This window comes from Pipistrellus kuhlii, unplaced genomic scaffold (assembly GCF_014108245.1).
Source record: "Pipistrellus kuhlii isolate mPipKuh1 unplaced genomic scaffold, mPipKuh1.p scaffold_m20_p_8, whole genome shotgun sequence".
Taxonomy (NCBI): Eukaryota; Metazoa; Chordata; class Mammalia; order Chiroptera; family Vespertilionidae; genus Pipistrellus; species Pipistrellus kuhlii.
The window spans coordinates 10770452-10791519 of NW_023425584.1; the positions used below are offsets into that span (position 1 = coordinate 10770452).

The 21068-nt window shown below is 36.4% G+C and overlaps 1 protein-coding gene across 2 annotated transcripts in view; it reads right to left on the minus strand.

Annotated features, from left to right (window-relative positions):
• GABRG2 (gamma-aminobutyric acid type A receptor subunit gamma2) overlaps nt 1–21068 on the minus strand; it is an 81834-nt gene that overhangs the window by 51906 nt on the left and 8860 nt on the right. For both annotated transcript variants that reach the window (XM_036424533.2, XM_036424532.2), the window contains exons 2-4: nt 5687–5838; nt 4085–4152; nt 1271–1491 (exon numbers count right to left, since the gene is read on the minus strand). In XM_036424533.2, the coding sequence (XP_036280426.1) occupies nt 1271–1491; nt 4085–4152; nt 5687–5838 (441 nt within the window). The remainder of the gene's footprint in view (nt 1–1270; nt 1492–4084; nt 4153–5686; nt 5839–21068) is intronic.

Below are 21068 nucleotides of genomic sequence, written 5' to 3' on the forward strand. Positions count from 1 at the left end.
AAGGGCATTTAACATGAATCATTAGTATCCTAAAAGTTCTAGGATACTAAGACCTAGAAGAATCATATTTATATTTTTTACTAAAAATATTTTGAATAAATTTAGTATTTGCTGTGCTTACTATATATCAGAGCCTAAGCATTTTCCTTATCACCCCTTTTAGTCCTTCTAACAACTCCATAAGATCAGAATCATTGTCTCTATTTTATATAAATCAAAGAAATTAGATGTAAGAGTTAGCTCAGTTGGATGGGCAGTGTGTTTAGGGTGGTTATGCCTTTGTTCCCAATAATCCCCATTATTTCCTACCTAAATCTTCTAAATAAAAAGGTAACCAACTAAAAGCATCAAACTTACTGTACAAATAAGGCTATGAGATCTATCCGTTATCTAGCTCTAAGACCCATGCTACAGATAGCTGCCCCCAAGTCCTGTACATAGAAATTCTGAAGAGTTGCCCTAGTGCATATATATAGTATGCTATAGAGCTAGGAACTGAAGCCACGTTTGTCTAATTTTTAAGCCTATGTATTTATCTATTATATTGTTTTGTAATATATGCTCACCAATGGAAAAATTCAGCATAGAATTATTTTAAATACATATAATATGCTAAGAAAATGGCATAAAAAACCTCCCAAATATTATATGTTTAACTTCAAAAAATAAAAAATGCTCCAAGTTTTCCCTAAAGATGTCTTTCAAAATAGCCAGTAAATTAATTCAAACAGCCTACCAGTATAGTGGGGAGTTGGTGCTGGGAGATGGAATTCATTCTAGGTGTTTGCCATTGTGTAGCTAAGAAGCGAAAGACATACAGGAGACTTCTGCATAAAAAATAAATAAATCTTCTTTTGCAAGTTTCCTTGGAAACTGAGACATTTCCAAGCATAACAACTGGTAGTCCAAGGATGACTATGTTTTAGTTTCCATATTTTAAAGTAGCAGGACACACACACAAAAGCCAAGATTGATGCAAAAATCAGGTGATCTTACAAAGGCAAGGAAAATTGCATGTGCTTGTGAGGGGAAAAAAGAGTTCTCACATCAATCATAGAAAATAAGTTTGGCCCATTCCTAGTCCTTTGAAAAAGCTTACTGACAACAGAAAGAAAACTAATTTTGTACTGCCGCATACTATTTTGTTCAAACATGGCAATCCTGATGTTGGCTTGGTGTGTGTGTGTGTGTGTGTGTGTGTGTGTTCTTAAGGAGAGTTTGGTTGATCTTTGTTTTATTCCCAGCAATTACTCCTTTTTAAAAAGAATACCTTAAGGTGTAGAGCACTCGACCATCATTCCAAATTCTCAGCATCCTGTTGGGGGTGGTTATCCAATGTGCATCAGCCTTTTTTGAATTTCTGAAGAAAGTATCTGGAATCCAGATTTTCCCCACCATGTTGCTATTCAATCGGAGGACTTTAATGGTGCTGTTAAATTTCAAACGTCTGTCATACCATGTTTGGGCAAAAAATATATCAATTGTATATTCCTGTTACAAGGAAAAAGATGAAACACAATATTTGTAAAACAGTAGGGTTATATTATAGAGCATTTTTTTTGTATTTGTCATCTTTGTTCTCATTACTATTTTGAGCTACATTTTGACTTTGAATAGTCCAAAATAAAGCAAAGACTTTGCTAAGGAGACCCACAATCTCTTGTAGATAAGTTGATATTTCTATGAGAAAAAGAAAAACAATTTAAAAAGACTAGTCTAGATGAATTCTGGCAAAAGGTCAGAGCTCTTGTACATTTGTTTGCATTGATAGAGCAGAGTTTCTCATGCTATTTGGGCTAATTTTTTTGTTGTGGGGACTGTCTTGTGTATTTTAAGATAGTAGCATACGTAGCCTCTACTCACTAGATGCCAGTAGCACCAACACAAACCTCACCCACCAACTTGTGACAACTGAAAAATACCAACCTGTAGACATTGCTAAATGTCTCAGTGAAGACAATCACCTGGGTGGAGAACCACTGCTATAGAGTAAAAGTGAAGAATACTTAAAACAGTCCTAAACTGGAGCTGTGGAGCCTCAGTCACCTCATCATAATATGGGGACCCTAAAGAATCTATCTTGCTAGGTAGTATGAGGACAGAAAAAGAGAACACACACTGAATGCTTTACAGTGTGTCTGGCAGGTAGCAAACACCAATACAATGTACAAGGTAACCTTTAAAAAAAACAAACACAAAACTATTATGGTTGTTGTCTTTTCCTCCAAACAAGGAAAAATGAACCAATTGCAAATAATTTTTAACACTTTACTAATCTCTATCACAAAGCATATTCTCAAAATGCCAAATTACTGTGGTGATTAATCACTCCGCAATGATTACCCTCAAGGACATACCACCAAAGTGGTGATTGACTGTTATTAAAGAGAATTAAATATGATGTGAATTCAGACCATGAATGAGGCCTGGCATCAGAACTCCCAAATTCTAGTTTGACTATCATTACTTTGCCTCATCCATACTGTTCTGTATTATTTCCTAGTACCTCCTGCTGCCACACCACAATGCACTTGACTACATTTCCACTGGGCTAAGACATGCCACTTGGTTCTCCATTTAATTCCATATTTGCAGTCTACACATAATGAGAAGGGATCCTAGATAGTGAAATTCTTTGTCAATGAATTAATGATGTGTCAGTAAGTAGAGTAATTAAACAATTTCTGATGTACACTTTGTTAAAACACATACAAACAAATAAGGAAAATTCAAAATAAGAGCTTTAAGATTATTCAAACCAGTAGCTCTGAGGACTAATATTCTGGAAAGTAAAAGTTCTATGCCTTCTTCTTCTTAGATTTACAGTTTGCATCAAAATGCTAAATATTCTGTGATTTTTAATTGGAAAAAAGAAATTGGCATTTGTCTAATGGTTAAATAAGTAAGCTTATTTTTGTGAATTATGAGAATAATTAAAGGTTCTCATATCTCTGACTCAATAGAGTGTACTAATTGCTAGCTTGGTAACACTATTTTAAGGTCTTAATATATGATGTTATGTTTTACTAGAGGCCCAGTACACAAAATTTGTGCATGGGGTGGGGGTGTCCATAAGCCCAGCCTGTACCCTCTCCAACCTGGGACCCCTTAAGGGATCTCCAACTACCCATTTAGGCCTGATCCCACAATCCAGGACTGCTGGCTTCCAACTGCCCTCCCCTGCAGGCCTGACCTCCCATATCTGCCCTCCCCTGCAGGCCTGGTCCCCCCCAATTACCCTCCCCTGTAGGCCTGGTCCCCCCAACTGCCCACCCTTACTGACCTGGTCTCCCTCAATTGCCCTTCTCTGCTGGCCCAGTCACCCATAACTGTACTTCCTGCTTGCCTGATCACCCACAACTACCCTCCTTTGCAGGCCTGGTACCCCCAAACTCCCCTCCCCTGCAGGCCTGGTCCCCCTAACTGCCCTCTTCTGCAGTCCTGGGTCCTACCCAATTACTTTATTCTGCTGGCCTTATCACCCCTAACTTTCCACAACTGTTCTCCCCTGCAAGCCATCTTATGGCGGCCATGTTGTGTCCACATGGGGAAGCCATCTTTGACCACATGGGCAAGGCCGTCTTGTGTCTTGGTGTGATGGTCAATTTGCATATTATTCTTTTATTAGATAAGATTATATAATGTTATACTATAGACTCCAATTTAGTTTCTCATTTCAGATATGGATAGAAAGTGTTATAGAAAAACAATTTGCATTTATTGTTACATCTAATCAATTATTACCTCTGAGAAACAGTTCTGATTTTGAAGCAAACTATGCCTTCTCCACACCAACACTATTCTAAAAAATAGTGGAGCCCTATATTGTATTTTGTAGTAAGTAGTACTTACCAAGTAAACAATTACTGAATTTTAAGTATAAGATTTTACACAAATTAATTTTATACATATGATCACATTTAATTCTCATAACAAATCATTAAAATTATCCTTATGTTGCAAAAGAGAAAAATGGAAAGATTCCCCCTTCTGAATTTTTTGTTGGCATATTCATTGCTATTTTCATCATACCACATGGGCCTTTTAGTATGCTAATAGTACAAACTAACTATTAGAAACTTACCATATTGATAGCATTCACTGGACCAATGCTATTCACATACATGTCTGTGTGAATTAATGTTGGCTTCACTGTAAAGAGAACCACAGAAAAGTACAGTATTTTAATCTGTGCTATTCTAGAAATACATTTACTTTGCCATTTTAGAAGTGGTTTATTTTCAACTAATTTGGTGCCAGTGACTAATTCTCTTCTTTGAAATGATTCTGTTTTCAATGAAATATCTCCATTTAACATGTAAATGCTATAACTAAGTATAGTAAAGTTTCAAAACTAGTTATCCTTTCAAAACTATGTAAAGATGGACAAATAAGGAAAACTCCTCAGATTTTTTTTTCCCCTCTTCAGATATTCTGAATTTTAACATTTTTCCCTTCAATCTCCATTTGGGCATTATTACCTGACTTGCCCTATATAGAAAAAAAAATAGCTAATTAGTGACCTAGAAAAAAAAATGCATGAGAAACATTAAATAAATATAAAGAGCAACAAGTATTGTGAATTGTTTTTGGAATAATTGCACCTGTTGGTTCCATTTATGACTGCTTTATCCAAACATGCCTCTAACCAACACTAAATCTACCTTCCTCAGTGTCTTCATGGAATCTGTGACTTATCAAATAATATGAGGAAACCATAAGGAAACCCAACACACACCTATTTGTCAAAGAAGACTGATATTAAAAATTATGAAGTGTTACATTTATGACTAAATGCAAATGCTTATGCCCCAATTTTCATTTCACATTATTGAACAAGAATTCATATTATCATTCCTGGCCTCAATTCAACACGTGTCTCATTTTTAGCCACTTTCCTTGAAAGTGTGCCCTAATTCTCAGTGGTGGATTGAATTCTTTGCTAGTCCCTATATCTACAACTTTGCTGTCACCTCATTGAGGCTACTTCTCTCCTCCAAACTTTGGGCCTGACTATCTGATTGGGTTTGGCTAACAATATATAGACAAAAGTGGGTGTGCTAGTTCTAACCACAAGCATTGAGCTTCTACTTTCTCTCTTTTCTATTATCATGAGAAGAATACTCCTAGCTAGTGTGCTGGTCCCAGGGGTAAAATAAGAGAGAGTACAGATCTCCTTAACGAACAGCCCCAGTTTGGCTTACATTAAATCACCACCCCTCACAGGTGCTAAGAAAGTGCCCATTGTAATTTGTCATTGAGAATTTGTGGTTGTTTGTTACACAGCAGTAGGTAATAAGTATATCCTTCCTTTATTACAATATACTTGTTTTTGTTTTTTGGATGTCTCTTCATAAAGAACTTGTCACTTTTCTTCTACAGCCTTTGTCTGGGATATCTAGAAAAAATTGAATTTCTAAGTTCTCAAGTCTCACTTGAAAATCATATTTCCTCATTTGAACTTATCAATGCCCATCATATCCTCAAGCCAGAAAACTATATATATATATATATATATATATATATATATATATATATATATATATATATAATCTATTTTTATAACATGTGAAGGTTTCATTTAAATAATTCTGGTTATTGAAATATGCTGGTGTTATCTTCTAATGTGGCAGGCATGTGTATGAGTTTCTATCCATACCATGGTAAAAAAAAGACTTCAACATACCTCCTATATCAGGTCGGAGTTTATTGTCATATCCTTCTAGGAGGTGGTTTAAGATATAAGTGACATCACCATCAGGAACTTTTGGTGTCAAGACCCACGTTTTGTTAGAAGCATTATCTTCATAGTCATCATCAGATTTTTGGATAGTAAGGCTATGCAAACAAAAAATATTGGTTAAAAACATATAGACTATCCACATTAACTTTTACCTTTGGTGGAAAAGAGAAATGATACTAGATTATAGGAATCCATTAAAATGGATTAGAGTGAAACTTTTCACCTGAGGATTCATCTAGATAATTGAACTGCACTGATGTACATTATAATTTATAAAAGTTAACTCTTCAGTTTTGCAGAATGCTCTGCCCTCCCATCTCTAAGTAGACCATGTTTTCCAGTTTGTGCCTTTTCCATAGTGGTACTTTTAGCCTACCTGCCCAGCCTTATGAAGGATGGATAAAACCCCACACATTATTTTTGTGAAAGTGATGCTTAAACAATCATAATGTAGTCTAAGAATTCAGGCAGAATGTCTACTTCTTTTTCCTTTGAGAAGTTAACTTGCTTCAACCTATTAATGAAAGTAAGAGACTGATAATTAGATTCACTCCCACAAACCGCCAGATGAGCCTATCCCTCCTCAATTGAACTACTGAGGAGAGCTCAGGCTTGCTGCCTTTTCCTCCCCCAGGGTGTGTGTATGTGCATTTTTTCTCCTCACTTGCACTGAAGGCAAGGGCGGTTCATTTATCTTGGATTGTTAAGAACCTGGGACTATGAAAGAAAATGTAGTCACAGACTTTAAACCACCTTTTACTACAGCAAAAGTTCCTTCATTGGAAATTCATACTATTGCTTAGTGTACTATAATCGTAGATATGAAATTACCTATTATGAGTGATTAGAAAGCCACAAAATATCCTGACTCAGTTTTCTATGACCCAAAAATTCCCCACAATTAGGCCAGAAGTTAAGGCTGACTTTGGAAAGATATTAGAATTTATATAGCCAAAACCGGTTTGGCTCAGTGGCTAGAGAGTCAGCCTGCAGACTGAAAGGTCCCGGGTTCGATTCCGGTCAAGGACATGTACCTTGGTTGTGGGCACATCCCCAGTAGGGAGTGTGCAAGAGGCAGCCTATCAATGATTCTCTCTCATTGATGTTTCTAACTCTCTATCCCTCTCTCTTCCTCTCTGTAAAAAATCAATAAAATATATTTTTTAAAAAAGAATTTATATAGCTTATCTCTCCAATACTCCAAGTTCCATTTCCCGTCACTCCCCGCCCCCCAACAAGATATTTTCCAGACCTAGGGGCAATGCAAAACCTTGTGAAATCTGCTATTTTTATTTTTATCAGCACTCAGTGAATATAGATACTTTCTATGATTTATTATAAACATTTACATATATAGAATATAAAATTTCCCACCCCATCATCAGTTCCCCCCTCCCAATTATGTATGGTATAGACTGGATCTTGTTAGAAAATAAATCACTGCCACATTACTATGAATGAAAAAGGTATATATATATATATATATATATATATATATATATAGTCTCTGAATGCATAATAATCTGGCCACTCAGTGTATATCGTATATAATAAAAGACTAATATGCAAATTGTTCCCACAACTAGGAGTTCAACCAGCAGGCAGGCCAACTAACCGCCCATGTCCCCTCCCCATGGCCAGGCTGGCTGGACCCCACCTATGCACGAATTCATGCACCAGGCCTCTAATCTATATATATATATATACTGAGTGGCCAGATTATTATGCATTCAGAGATCATCATAATCTGGCCACTAAGAATGTGTGTGTGTGTGTGTATTTTTTCAAACCATATTTATCACCTTTCTTCAGTCATTGTCATGTATATGGCTATGCTTTATATATGTAGCTTGGATATAAGTAGATAGTTGGATAGATAGATGGTTGAATATGGTAGATGAAAACTGATAATTAATGTGGTTTGAGAATGAGTAAGGGAGATGACGTTTTCATTATTTTTAAATACATCTTTAATGATTTTAGAGAGAGAAGGGAAAGGAAGAAAAAAAGAGAAACATTGATGTGAGAGAGAAACATCAGTTGGTTGCCTCCTAACCAGGGATCAAACCCACAACCTGGGTATGTGCCCTGACTGGGAATTGAACCCATGACCTTTTGGTGTATGGGAAGATTCTCAACCAACTGAGCCACACCAACCAGGACAGAGAGATGATGTTTTAAGAGTAAGAACTGGCATAAATAAACTTAGTAAGCAAGTGATTTCTTTTTATATTCTTTTAACCCTTTATGAAAAGGAAACAGAGTCACACATCTGCATAACACCTAACATAGCCTGTGATTTTACATCTTGCGCTTTAGTAGCATAGGAACTTTAAACAAAATGTGAATTTCATAGCATATTTATAGAGGATATGAAGGTCTGGACAAGCTCCAACTAGCAGAGACCAGTTCTCTTGCCAGGAAAATCCCTCTCGGGCCTCAATTCATCATTTCTACAAAGCAGTGTGAACTCTGCCTAATGGAACGCTAATCCTATGACCTAAATCTTACTATTTTAATAAGAAAAAAACTGTCTAAGAAAATTTTAAATCTTTTCAATAAATCACCAGGGAAAATAATATATTTGTCCCCATTAGATGTCATTATAATGGAATTTTACTCTTGTTTAATTTGGTCATGCAACAGGCCTTTAAAAATTATCCCTCATTCTATACCTTTCTCCCTCTGTGTCTTTCTTGCTGCCTGCCCCTCTTCCCCTCTCTCTCTCTCTCTCTCTCTCTCTCTCTCTCTCTCTCTCTCTCTCTCTCTCTCTCTCTCTCTCGACAAATACACCCCATTAAAGTTTCTCCAAGGAAAGGTGACATATATAGTAAGTTTTTTGGTTGGCTTGTTTATAACACTGCTTCATACTAAGAAAGAAATGTTCTAAGTCTCAACGTGCTGTTTTACTGACATTGCTATTATTGTGTCAACAAGGAGAAAAAATACATCAAAAGAAAAGATAAGGGATACTTGCTTAGAAGAAATGCTACTTTCCAGAATTGCACCAGTAATTCTCTTAATATTATCACCTATCAGATGCCAGAACTGTATTTAAATTGATTGCACTTAAAAGTGTCTGTGATGGGATTTTCTTTCTTTTTTTCAGACTTTAGGAAACCAATTTAACCACAGAGTGGTTAAACAGAGTGGAGAAACTAAGGACTTATTCTTGGGATTGAGAAATTACAAGGTCTGTTTATTGGATTCATGTCTTGCCTCTGTCACTATTTTTATGCCATTGGGCAAATTATTTAACCTAGCTTAACAAGCCTTCTTATTTTATTTTATTATTATTATTATTAGTTAATCTTCAACCGAGAATATTTTTTCCAGTGCTTTTTAGGGAGAGTAGACAAGATGGGGAAAGACAGAGAGAAAAATTGATGTGAGAGAAACACATCTATTGATTGCCTCTGCATGAGCCCTGTCCAGGAACTGGGCTGGAGAGGAAACTGCAACCAGGGTACCTGTCTTTGAATTGAATTAAACTCAGGGACCTTTGGTCCACAGGCCAACACTCTATCCACTGAGCCAAACCAGCTAGATGAAACATTCTCATTTGAAAATAAAGTTAATACTAGAGTTTATATCGAATTTTGGTGTAAGGTTAGCATGATGCTTGACACATAATTTTAAAAGCAGGTGTATTATAATTATTATTATTACTATAGACCCAGTGCACAAAATTTGTGCATGGGTATGTGTGTCCCTCAGCCCAACCTGCACCCTCTGAAGTCTGGGACCCCTCAAGGAATGTCCTAATGCCCATTTAGGCCCGATCCTACTTGGGCCTAAATGGACACTCTGATATCCCTCTCACAATCCAGGAATGTTGGTTCCCAACTGCTTGCCTGCCTGCCTTCCTGATTGTCCCTAACTGCTTCTCCCTGCCAGCCTGATCCCCTCTCAATCACTTCCCTGCCAGCTTGATTGATGCCTAACTGCTCCCCTGCCAGCCTTATTGCCACTAACTGCCCTCCCCTGCAGACCTGGTCACCTCTAACTGCCCTCCCCTGCAGGCCTGGTCCCCCCACAACTGCCTCCCTCTGTAGGCTTACCCCCCCAACTGCCCTTTCTTGAAGGCTTGGTCACCACAACTTCCTTCCTCTACTGGCCTGGTCACTCCTAACTGCCCTCCCCTGCAGGCTTGATCGCCCCCAACTGCCCTCCTTTGCAGGCCTGGTACCTCCCAACTGCCCTCCTCTGTTGGCCATCTTGTGGCAGCCATCTTGTTTCCACATGGGGGCAGCCATCCTTGACCACATGGGGACAGCCATCCTGTGTGTTGGAGTGAGAGTCAATTTGCATATTACTCTTTTTTATTAGATAGGTTAAAGAAACCCTTACTAGGTTTATAATAATACTTCCAGCCCTAACCCATTGGCTCAGTGGATAGAGCATTGGCTTGTGGACTAAAAGGTCCTAGGTTCGATTCCAGTCAAGGGCATGTAACCTGATTGTAGGCACATCCCCAATAGGGGGTATAAAGGAGGCAGCTGGTCGATGTTTCTCTCTCATCAATGCTTCTGGATCTCTATCCCTTTCCCTTCCTCTCTGTAAAAATTTTAAAAAAATAATACCTCCAACCATGTAACTAAAACCTGATTTGACAGATGCTGCCTTTTAACTAATATGGTCTGAGAAGGACTATAAAAACAGGAGGAAAAATAGTGAGCCCCTCCATTATAAATAAATGGAGTTACTGTTCTTTAGAGTTTTCCCAGCTGAGATATAAATTAATAGGGCTGATACATAATCTGGGATTGTGTCCAGATTTGTCTTTTAAAAAGCAAAAGAACCTCTCTCATTCAATGTTGCCTGTTTCTTTATCATTCTTTGGAGTCAAAAACATCTACATTTACAGGTGAATAATCTATGAGGGTAATGAGGTCTGACCATTCAAGAAGGCATTCTTTAGAATTGTGAACATCATGAGATTTCCAGTATAAGAATATATTCTAATAAAAAGTTAATGTGCTAATTAGACTGGGTCGGCTGGACATCTTCTGGGTGTCCGACTTCTTTCTGGACAAAGCCATGGTGGCAAGGGCAAGGCAGAGGTGGTTAGGGGGCAATCAGCTGGCAGGGAAGTAAGCAGTTACAGGGGAGATCAGGCCAGTGTGGGGGAACAAGCAGTTAGGAATGATCAGGCCAGCAGGGGAGAGCAGTTAGGGGGTGATCAGGCTGGCAGGGGAGGGCAGTTGGGAGCAATCAGGCTGGCAGGAGAGAGCAGTTGGGAGCAATTATGCCAATAGGCAGAGGTGTTTAGGGGAAGTCAGGCAGGAAAGCAGGCAGAGGTGGTGAGGGGCAGGCAGGCAGGCAGGCAGGTGAGCTGTTAGTAGCCAGCGGTCCCGGATTGTGAGAGGGGTCCCAGATTGGAAAGGATTCAGGCCGGGTTGAGGGATACCCCCTCATGCCCAAATTTCATGCACGGGGCCTCTAGCTGAATGATAAATATTTTTTAAAAATCCACTTAGCATTTGAAAGGGCTAAGAGCAAACACAGATTCAAACTTCTAGCTGAAGGCACCTATTTAAATAAATAGCCTCTAGAAGTGATTACACGTAGGTCTTCTTGAGTGATAATTTCTGAAAGACAAGTGACAGAAAATGTATGAAAGCTTTCAAAAAAATTGTTAGAAAGCCATCTGACCCAGCACTTTGGACAGCAAAATGGGCATCTCTTGGAAAATTGCTAGGAATTCAGAACCCTGAGCCCCACAAAGATTTCTGAATCAGAATCTTTGTTTCAACAACATCTTTAAGTATTAAAATTTGAGAATCCTAATAGTAGAATGTTTCAATAAGTGGTTTTCACTCTAGGGTGTGTGTGTGTGTGTGTGTGTGTGTGTGTGTGTGTTTGTGTGTGTATGTTGGGATGATCTCTTTTAAAATGATAGATTCCTAGGTTCATACCTTAGATATTACTCTGGATCACCATGCTATAAGTAAGATTATTAATTTTTATTTTCACATTTACAGTTTTATGCATGATTTAAATTTATGCATGAATACTGACATGTAATGAGTTCATGTTTATAATTAGAAACAAAAATGATTTTATTTAGGACAAGTGGCTTATAATAATAAACCAAATACTGCATAGACATAGTATAATGAGAAATTGCTCTCATTAATGTAGACAATTCTAAATATTTGAATTTTGTTACATTTTTTGAATATTTGCCACTGTGGACATTAATAATGCAGTTAATGAAATTTTCAATTTAGGTATTTCAGATTACCATAGATTAAAAAAAGCCCTAAGTTTTGCAAGGGAAAAATTTAGTCATTGTACTCTCCCCAAATAATACAACAGCAAACATTTGGATGAGTATAAAAACATTTTATTTAGGTACCTATAAATCTATAGTTTGACTTCATAAAGACAGAGTACATATATATTCCCCCAAATTTATACACATCTTTTGAATAATTATAAAGGCAGTGTTTATTAAAATATATTTCACTTTCAAAATTGAGCTATCAGCTGTTAAAGTATGGATACGTTTTTGAGACACCATGTATATATAGATATAGATAGATATTCTCTGACACAAGTAGGTACGTAGTTGTGTAAACAAAAACTCATTTATTTTTATACTTGAAATGTTTTTAAATGATTAGTATTTGATTACTTTGAATCATTACTTTTTTTATTGGTACAATTTTTAGATTACTTTCATTTTATTGGTGTAATGAGTCAAAAGCATAATATTTTAGATGTCAACATAAATCTTCCAATACATATACTAGTATGTCAGCAAAATGAAACCTTTTGAAAATTTTATATTAAACATTCCTGTGCACTGGACTTTCTGTTCTGTCAGTATTACCTGTAGGCAGTCCTTGGGTTATGTCAGACTCCATGTAGGTCGTTTCATGGTTACATCGCCATCTCCCATTTACAGTATTTATTAAAAAATAGTTCTGTCATTTCAACGTATGTACATATGTGCTTTATGTTTTTTATTATTTACCACAAGTAAAGGTCAGAAATTGTGTATGTGTGTGTGTGTGTGTGTGTGTGTGTGTGTGTGTGTATATACATATATATATATATATATATATATATATATATATATATATATGTATGTTGTTGTTTTTTTAACTGTTTCATTTCATTACTGCTGTGCATGTGCTCCACGTTAGTGACTTAGGTGCTTAGGTAGGCGGGATCCAATTTATGGCAAAAATTGCATTATGTTGCACCATAGGAATGAATCGCCGATGTAACCCGAGAGCCTACTGTATTGTGTATGTCTACTATATAACGTAAAATACATTCTTTCCTTTTACTACAGCCACAGGGATCCCTTGCTACCCTAAATTCTCATCAGGCTATAAGATCCTGTTGGGATTCTCACGGTCCTATAGCATCAGTAACAGGAGGATGTGTTGTCCCTTACATCAGAGCGTTACCTGAGAGTTTGTGGAGCTCCAGAAACCTGGCCAAACTCCTTTGGCCTTTGCATATATTGTCTTTCCTACTGATAATATTTCCTTTTCTCCATTTTCCAAGACAATATTTGGCATGGCTTATTCCTTCTTTACTTTCAGTTTTCAACACAAGTATCACCTTCTCATGGAGGCCATCTGTTACTGTTTAGTGACCTGTGTCAACTGTTCCACCTTTGTATACTCCATCTAATCCCTTATTTGCTTCTTAGCATTTGTCATAATATATTTTTTTATTGTCTGAAGTTTTACATATATTTCATTTTTCCCTGATTGACACCCTCCCCCCAGCCATTCCCACTCCGGGCAAGCCCCCACCACCCCCGTGTCTGTCTCAATTGATTATTCTAATATGCATGCATACAAGTCCTTTGGTTTTTCTCTATCCCCCCACTTCTCCTGTCATTTGTCTCTGGGTCTATTTGTTTTTGTTCATCAAATTATGTTGATCATTATATCCCACATATGAATGAGATCATGTGATATCTTTCTCCAACTGGTTTAGCATAATGCTCTCATAATGTGTATTTTGATTGGCTTATCTATTGTCTGTCTCTTTTACTATATTATATATTTCATGAGTACATGCTTAATTAGGAAAAAGCACTTTAAATTGGTGAGAGAGAGAGAGAGAAATTTATTTGTTGTTTTACTTATTTATGCATTCATTGGTTGATTCTTATATGTGCCTGGCCTGAGGTCACACTTATAGCCTTGGCATATTGGATAACACTCCAACCAACTGAGCTACTTTGCTAACTAGTTTTCCTAAGGTAAATAATAAAACCAACACTAACTACTGGTAAATATTCGCTGTGTTTTTAAGAATAAGTTATGGACTCACATACATTTTTCTACTTAATCCTTAAAACACTGATATTTCTATTATTATCCCTATTTACATACCTGTGTCAGAGAAATACATGTATTCTGTCTTCATGATGCCAAACACCATTAGATTTGAAGGAAAACAATGACATTTACAAACAGTCACTTTAGGTTGCCAAAACCACAATGTCATACCATTATGCCACAAGGCTTTGAAATAGGATTTGGGGCCAGAGAATCTGCCACTGGACATTCATCAAAAAATAGGATCAACCAAAATGAATGGTTGCTTGAGCTAATTTTCCCTTAGGGTAATAAATTAGTTTATGCCTGAGCTCAATAAAAATATGGCACCCTCAGCACTAAGTTAATATCATTCGAATTTCATAAGCTTGCCATTGCAGATAGCAGTGATTTGATTTCCCCACGCTGAGGAATAAAAGCAGAGCTCACAATTTACACTTAATGGATGTGATAAGATGCCTCACTAAAACAATTTCTGGGCTTAGAAAGCAATGCACATTGCAGGGGCAAGGCATACATATAAGATAGGTCATTTCATAGGGTTCCTCCAGCCACTGCAAAAGGTGGGTTTTAGTAGGTTGTTTAGGAGCAGGTGTGTACTAGTAAGGTGAGTAGACATCATCAGAGTTCATAGGTCTCAGAGTCTGATCATGGGAGGAGGGGACTCTGTCTGTACTCTCTGGACTCTGGAGGACTGGGGGCTTTTGAGGGACATCATAGTGTTGTTCAGTAAATAGGAGCATTGGGGCACCCATAGCACTCCCATACAGGCCCTTTGGTAGCCCTTGGGATTCTATACCTCCCAGGAAGGACATGCATACACTGCATAGAACCTCTTGGGAAGGTGCTCAATGCACAGGTGGTCATTATGCAAATACAGTAGAGTTAGGGCAGGGAAGTAAATCCCTAAGTATCAATTCTGATACTGATTTATCCTACTTATAATTATTTTCTTAGTTCATTTCAAGGTCATTTTTTTAATGTTTAATAACAGCTGTTGCCAAATGTGTTTATTTGACTCAGTCCATTATCAGAACTATATATTTCCAACATATGCAAACTGTGTATTTTACTAGCAATGACGATTGGCCCATATCAAATAAATGTGTATGATTTTATTAGCTAAGATGAACTTTATTGCAAGAATGAGGACATCCAAACTAAATTGAGAGGCACTGGCACATATAATTACAGAACCTATCTCATTTTGAATATCATTAGCCTGAATACTTTGAAACTGATATGTGTGTTTACAGTATGGGACTATATTAATTATTTAGTCTAATTTCATTTCCCACCACTGGTATCAAAGATGGAATCACCTTCTCAAAAAGCACATGGGTTTTAAAAATATCAAATGAAAATTGGGATAATTAAGAAGGTGAGAATGGAAAGTATGGAGAAGGCAACTACAATATTCACTGGGAGCAAGAGATATAAACAAGAAAAGACCATCAATATCAGGTCATGTTCTAGGATTATTATTGAAGTCCATTTTCTTTGGGTTAGCCCCATTTTTGTAGTTTTGTTACTATTTCTTGTTTGTTTTAGCCTTCTTAAATAGAAGTGGGAGAATGTGGAACACCTAGGACTGCAGCGCTGTTGGAGGGACAACATTTTGGCATTATCTTCTAATGATGAGCACATGGGTAATCCAATCACACAGAAAAGCCATCCCTAGGTTTCTAAAAGAAATGCATGCATATGTCTACTCAAAAACATGCACAAGAATGCTCACAGTTGCATTATTGATAATAGAAATGACTGGAGTCCAAATCAAGAGAATAATGGACAAATAAATTATGGCATATTCACACTGAAATATTATATGACAATAAAAATTAGTGAACTACTACAACATGCAGCAAAATGAATCTGAAAACTAAAATTTTGAGTAAAAGATGCCACACATACATATGAACACATACACAGTATGTTTCTGGTTTTGTACAATTTAATAATGAGCAAAATTCAACTATAGAGCTGAAATCAGAACAAAGATCCCTTTTTAAAAATATATATTTTATTGATGTTTTACAGAGAGGAAGGGAGAGGGATAGAGAGCTAGAAATGTTGATGAGAGAGAAACATCTACCAGCTGCCTCTTGCACAACCCCTACTGGGGATTTGCCCGCAACCAAGTTACATGCCCTTGACTGGCATCGAACCTGGGACCTGGGACCCTCCAGTCCCCAGGGTGACGCTCTATCCGCTGAGCCAAACCGGTTTCAGCCCCATCTTAATCTTTTCCGAAGTTGATGGTACCTGCCCCTGATTCCCAAGACAATTTTAAATGTCACATAGGCATTGCATTAAAAGACATGAAAACACATAATTAGAAAAATGTTCCCTTTTTAATTTTTTTCAGCACCTCTAATTATATTAAGGACAGAGTCTCATTATATTTGCAATTTGCCTTTAACCACATTTTCCAATTTGCTAACCTAATTTCTAGTGATAGCCAAATCAAGCTCAGCACTTCTTATAGAAAACAATATATAATTACAACATGATCACATTATTCTGGTTTCATTGTATTTACTTTGAGATTGTCTTCTGTTATAAAAAATGAAACTGTGGAAGTGGCCAAACTTGGGTAACAATCCCTTATAGATTTAGATTTCTTCACCCTTCTGTTAATCAGTGTATATTTTAGACTCTTTTGTGCAAGTTGCAGTCACAGATGGGAAGAAGTGCAAACTACAATATTGGTATCAAAACACCTCTCATCTATTTGAGGAGACAAATACCCTAACAGCTAGAAAAATGAAACACGCATCACAATATAAGGCCATAATAGAAAAACATTGTCATAGGGGAGACTATGACTAATCTCTGTCTACCAGCATCTCCAACTTGCTATTAAGGTTATTTCTATCAGCGTGACTCTGTATTCACTTCCAAATTCCAATTTCTGAGTTAAGAGGAATATTTTTTTTCTAGAACATAAAACATTTTGGGGAACTGCTAAAAGTTCTTATTTCCTCTTCTAGAAAATAGAAGGTAATATAGTACACATAAACATTTAAAATAGTTCACTTAATTATAGGGAGGTCACAGGTGGATAGAAGAATCACTGTACTTTCCCATGGTCCATGAACAAAAGGTGAAACTCTCGCAGATTTAGAATAGTTTAAAGGTCACTGAGAGCCTTGGAATAAAAATGAAGGCTAATTCTAATGCATGAAGTATCTACATATATTTAGATGTATATTCACCTGTATCAAACTCAAATATATTAAACATATGTTAAAAAGGAATAATATGTTAGGTCCATGTTTAATCTTAAACAAAATTGCAAGTTTTTTCTCCATTTTTATATTACTACTTGCTATGTTTGAAAGTTCCAGTTGCTCTACATCCTTACCAAAACTTGGTCTTGCCAATATTGTCTTTACTTTGCTCATTCTGATAGGTATATAATGTTATCATATTATGGTTTTAATTTGCAATTATCTAATGCTATTAATGTTGAACATCTTTTAATGTGCTTATTAACACCTCAGTAACTTAGATGAATTTAAAAGCACTATGCTGAGTGAACTATATGATTCTACTTTTATATATAACATTCTTGATAAGAAAAACAACTACAGTGAGAAATAACACACCAGTTGTTGCCAGAAGTGTGGGAGAGAGTGTGACTACAAACAGGTGGCAGAGGGAACTATTTGTGGGGAGGGGTGATAGAACTGTTTTAGTATCTTGACTTAGGATACTGAACTACAGAATTTATATGTGTGTTAAAATTCACAAAACTGTACACCAATAAAGGTCATCTTGCTCTGTACAAACTTAAAAATGAAAGCCCAGTCAGTGTGGCTCAGTGGGTGAGTGTTGATCTATGAACTAGGAGGTCATGGTTCAATTCACAGTCAGGGCACACACATGCCTGGTTGTGGGCTCAATCCCCACTGTTGGGGTGCAGGAGGCAGCCAATCCATGATTCTCTCTTCATTGATGTTTCTATCTCTCTCCCTTCATCTTTGAAATCAATAAAAATATATTTAATAAAGAAAAACAAAACTATCATGTTGTAAAGTTAATCACTGAATTTTAAAATAGACTTTGACATGAGATTTTGATGAAATTCCCTGATACTAAACTATGAGATAATTGAGTCTATAAATTTAAAAATCTCCTGGTGAGAAACAAAATGGTATTTATTTTCTTTCAATTTGGTACATAGATTTTTGTGTCTTTGTCAGGCTTATATGGGATATTACCCTCCCTGGTTCTGCTGTTCACAAATTAACTCCAACAACGTATGCTGTGGACAAGAAATAAGGGTGCTTTTGTTAATTTTCTGAAAATTTGTTAAAATTTTAAAATCAGTCATTCAAACAATTGCTCCCAAATAATATTGATTAATTTGGAATTTAGGAACCCTCTTTGCCATTTCATAGATGCAAAGTATTTATGTTCATAAAAATATACCATTTTAAATACATTAGTTACATGTAGTACAATAATTTCATAACAATTGCATAAAATAATTACTATACTTTAAATAACTAATTCATGATCTTGATAAAATTTTGTGATTGCATATATATATATATATATATATATATATATATATATATATATATATATATAACTGTATAAAATCCTATATAACTATATAAAACCTTATATATGTAATATTATATATACCTCTAAGGAAGCTAAAAGTCAACCATTAAGTTAATTACCAAGCAATTGAATACAGATAGGTAAATTGCAACCCTCACCATTTCCCAGATTATAAAGGCACACTTCTGCCTTAAACAGGAAACTGAAGTATTTCTCATGATTCCAATCCCTTACTGGAATATAATTCAAATTCTTCACTCTGGCTGCAAGGCTGTGCAATAGGAAGCAGCTTTTTGTACCCCAAACCCTATATCCTGACTTCTTCATTCTTAATCATTGTCCTCCAGCATCTGGGACATCTTTTAGTTCCTTAATCAAACCAGGCTTTCACTCCTTTCCGGGTCCTGGAAACCTGCTGCTACCAATGATGAGAAAGTTCTTCCCTTCAGCTTTTTCCTGGCTGATTTTTTCATCTCCTTATAATCTCAACTTCTTATCCATTATTCAAGAGTCTTCCATGATCATCTATCTAAGTACCCTTTTATTGATTTTTCTCCATGACACCCCACTTTTTTGGTGATTTCTTCAGCATAGATCATATTTAGAAGTTTGTTTACTATCTGCCTGTCTTCAAACTGCAAGGTCTAAGGGGATTAAGAAGATGTCTGTTTTTCTCACTGCTTTATCTCCAGTACAATGCAAAACAAGTATTAGGAACTCAATAACTATTTATGACAAAAGGCCAGAAGCATAAAGAAAGAAATTTGTCCACTTTGCATTGCTTTTTATTCCACATTTAACAACTCAACAAGAGTCCAATGATATCCCATGTTAGCCCATTTAATAGGGAAAAAGGACAGAATCACATAAATTTGTGGGTTAAAAATGGTTGAATATAAAAGTTGTATCTGATTATATCGATACAACTTACAACAGAGGTAATAAGTGAAACAAATCAATATAAAGCTAGAACAGTGTCTATAAGTAAAAGTATGGTTACAATATATAAAATATTTTACCATCTATAATAATAAAAGCATATTATGCTAATTAGACCTGACATCCCTCTGGACAAAGCTGGGGTTGTGAGAGAAGCCCAGGTCCCAGATACCTGCTGGCAGCTGGAGGGAAGCCCGGGTCCCGAGTGCCAGAGGGAAGCTGGTGCAGGCAGCCCAGGGAAGGAAGGCCTACTCTGGCACAAATTTCGTACATCAGGCGAAATTATAGTGTATTAAAGTAATATAGTGTATGTTTTTTAAAAGCATGTCTTTATTCTAGATTACAAATTCCACAGAAACAAGGACTCTTTTTGCCTTGTTGAATGCTCTTTTCTGTATCAGGTATAGTTCCAGGAACATAGTGGATGCAAATTAAACCAATCGTGATTCACAAAATAAATAGGAATTAAACAGGTCACTATTTAGATCACCTAAATCAGAGTGTGCAAACTCTCTACTGTTTTCTGCTTTATGTTCACCTGCAATTTTCTGATCAATTTAATTGATACTGAGGCATCTATTAAGAATATATTTGAGAGATTGTACTTAAAGTCTGAAGGCAAGGAGAATAAAATTGAATGAGGAACTCTCTTCCCCCTATGATTCTCTGCTGAGTTTACTTTGATGCTCAGTCATCAGGGAAATTGATCTGCAAAAATACAAATGGCAGCAGGTCTACAAAAAGGAGCTCCTGGCACAGACCTTGGAAATTCTGTTCAGGGCCTATTGCCCACAAGGGTACCTGGAAAAACCTAGTCACTGTGATAGATGTTTCTAGCAGTATTTGTGTGCCAAGATATCCTTGGTTTCATGGCACTGAGCTGAATCTATTTCCTGTTTATCTTATTATATAAAGGATTTTTTGTCAAGTGGCATATGATATGAGTGGAAAAAATCATGTAATCTATTCAGAATCACTTTTCCTGTTGAATATTTTTCATGCTCTCAAAAATATTAGCTTAGTTTAACTTACTGTGATCTCTCTCTTTGTAACCACAAACAAAAGATTTATAATAAATATATCTCACAGATCTTAAAGCACCTCTCAGATAAAAATTCTGTATTAAAGACTAAAAAGTTTAAAACAAAATGGAAGAAGGGTTAGAAGCTCTTAGCTGGAAAGAAGTTTGGAAAATATTGCTGATATTTATAGGAATATAATGAAATACAGTGAGGTGACAGTTAACTTGTGTCTGAGAGAGGGCAGGAGATGATACTGGAGAGGTTGTCAGGGATCAGATCATGAAGGACCATATTGAGTGATCATATGCCCAGTTTGCTTGGGAAAGTTCCAGTTGGCACCTGTGGTTCTGACATAATTATTCATAATGATGCCCTCTTTCACTAAAAAAAGTTCTCCATTTTTGCACAGTAAATATATGGTTATATTGCCTACAACTCTAGATAAGACAGTTGGATCTTAAGGAAGAAATGGAAGTT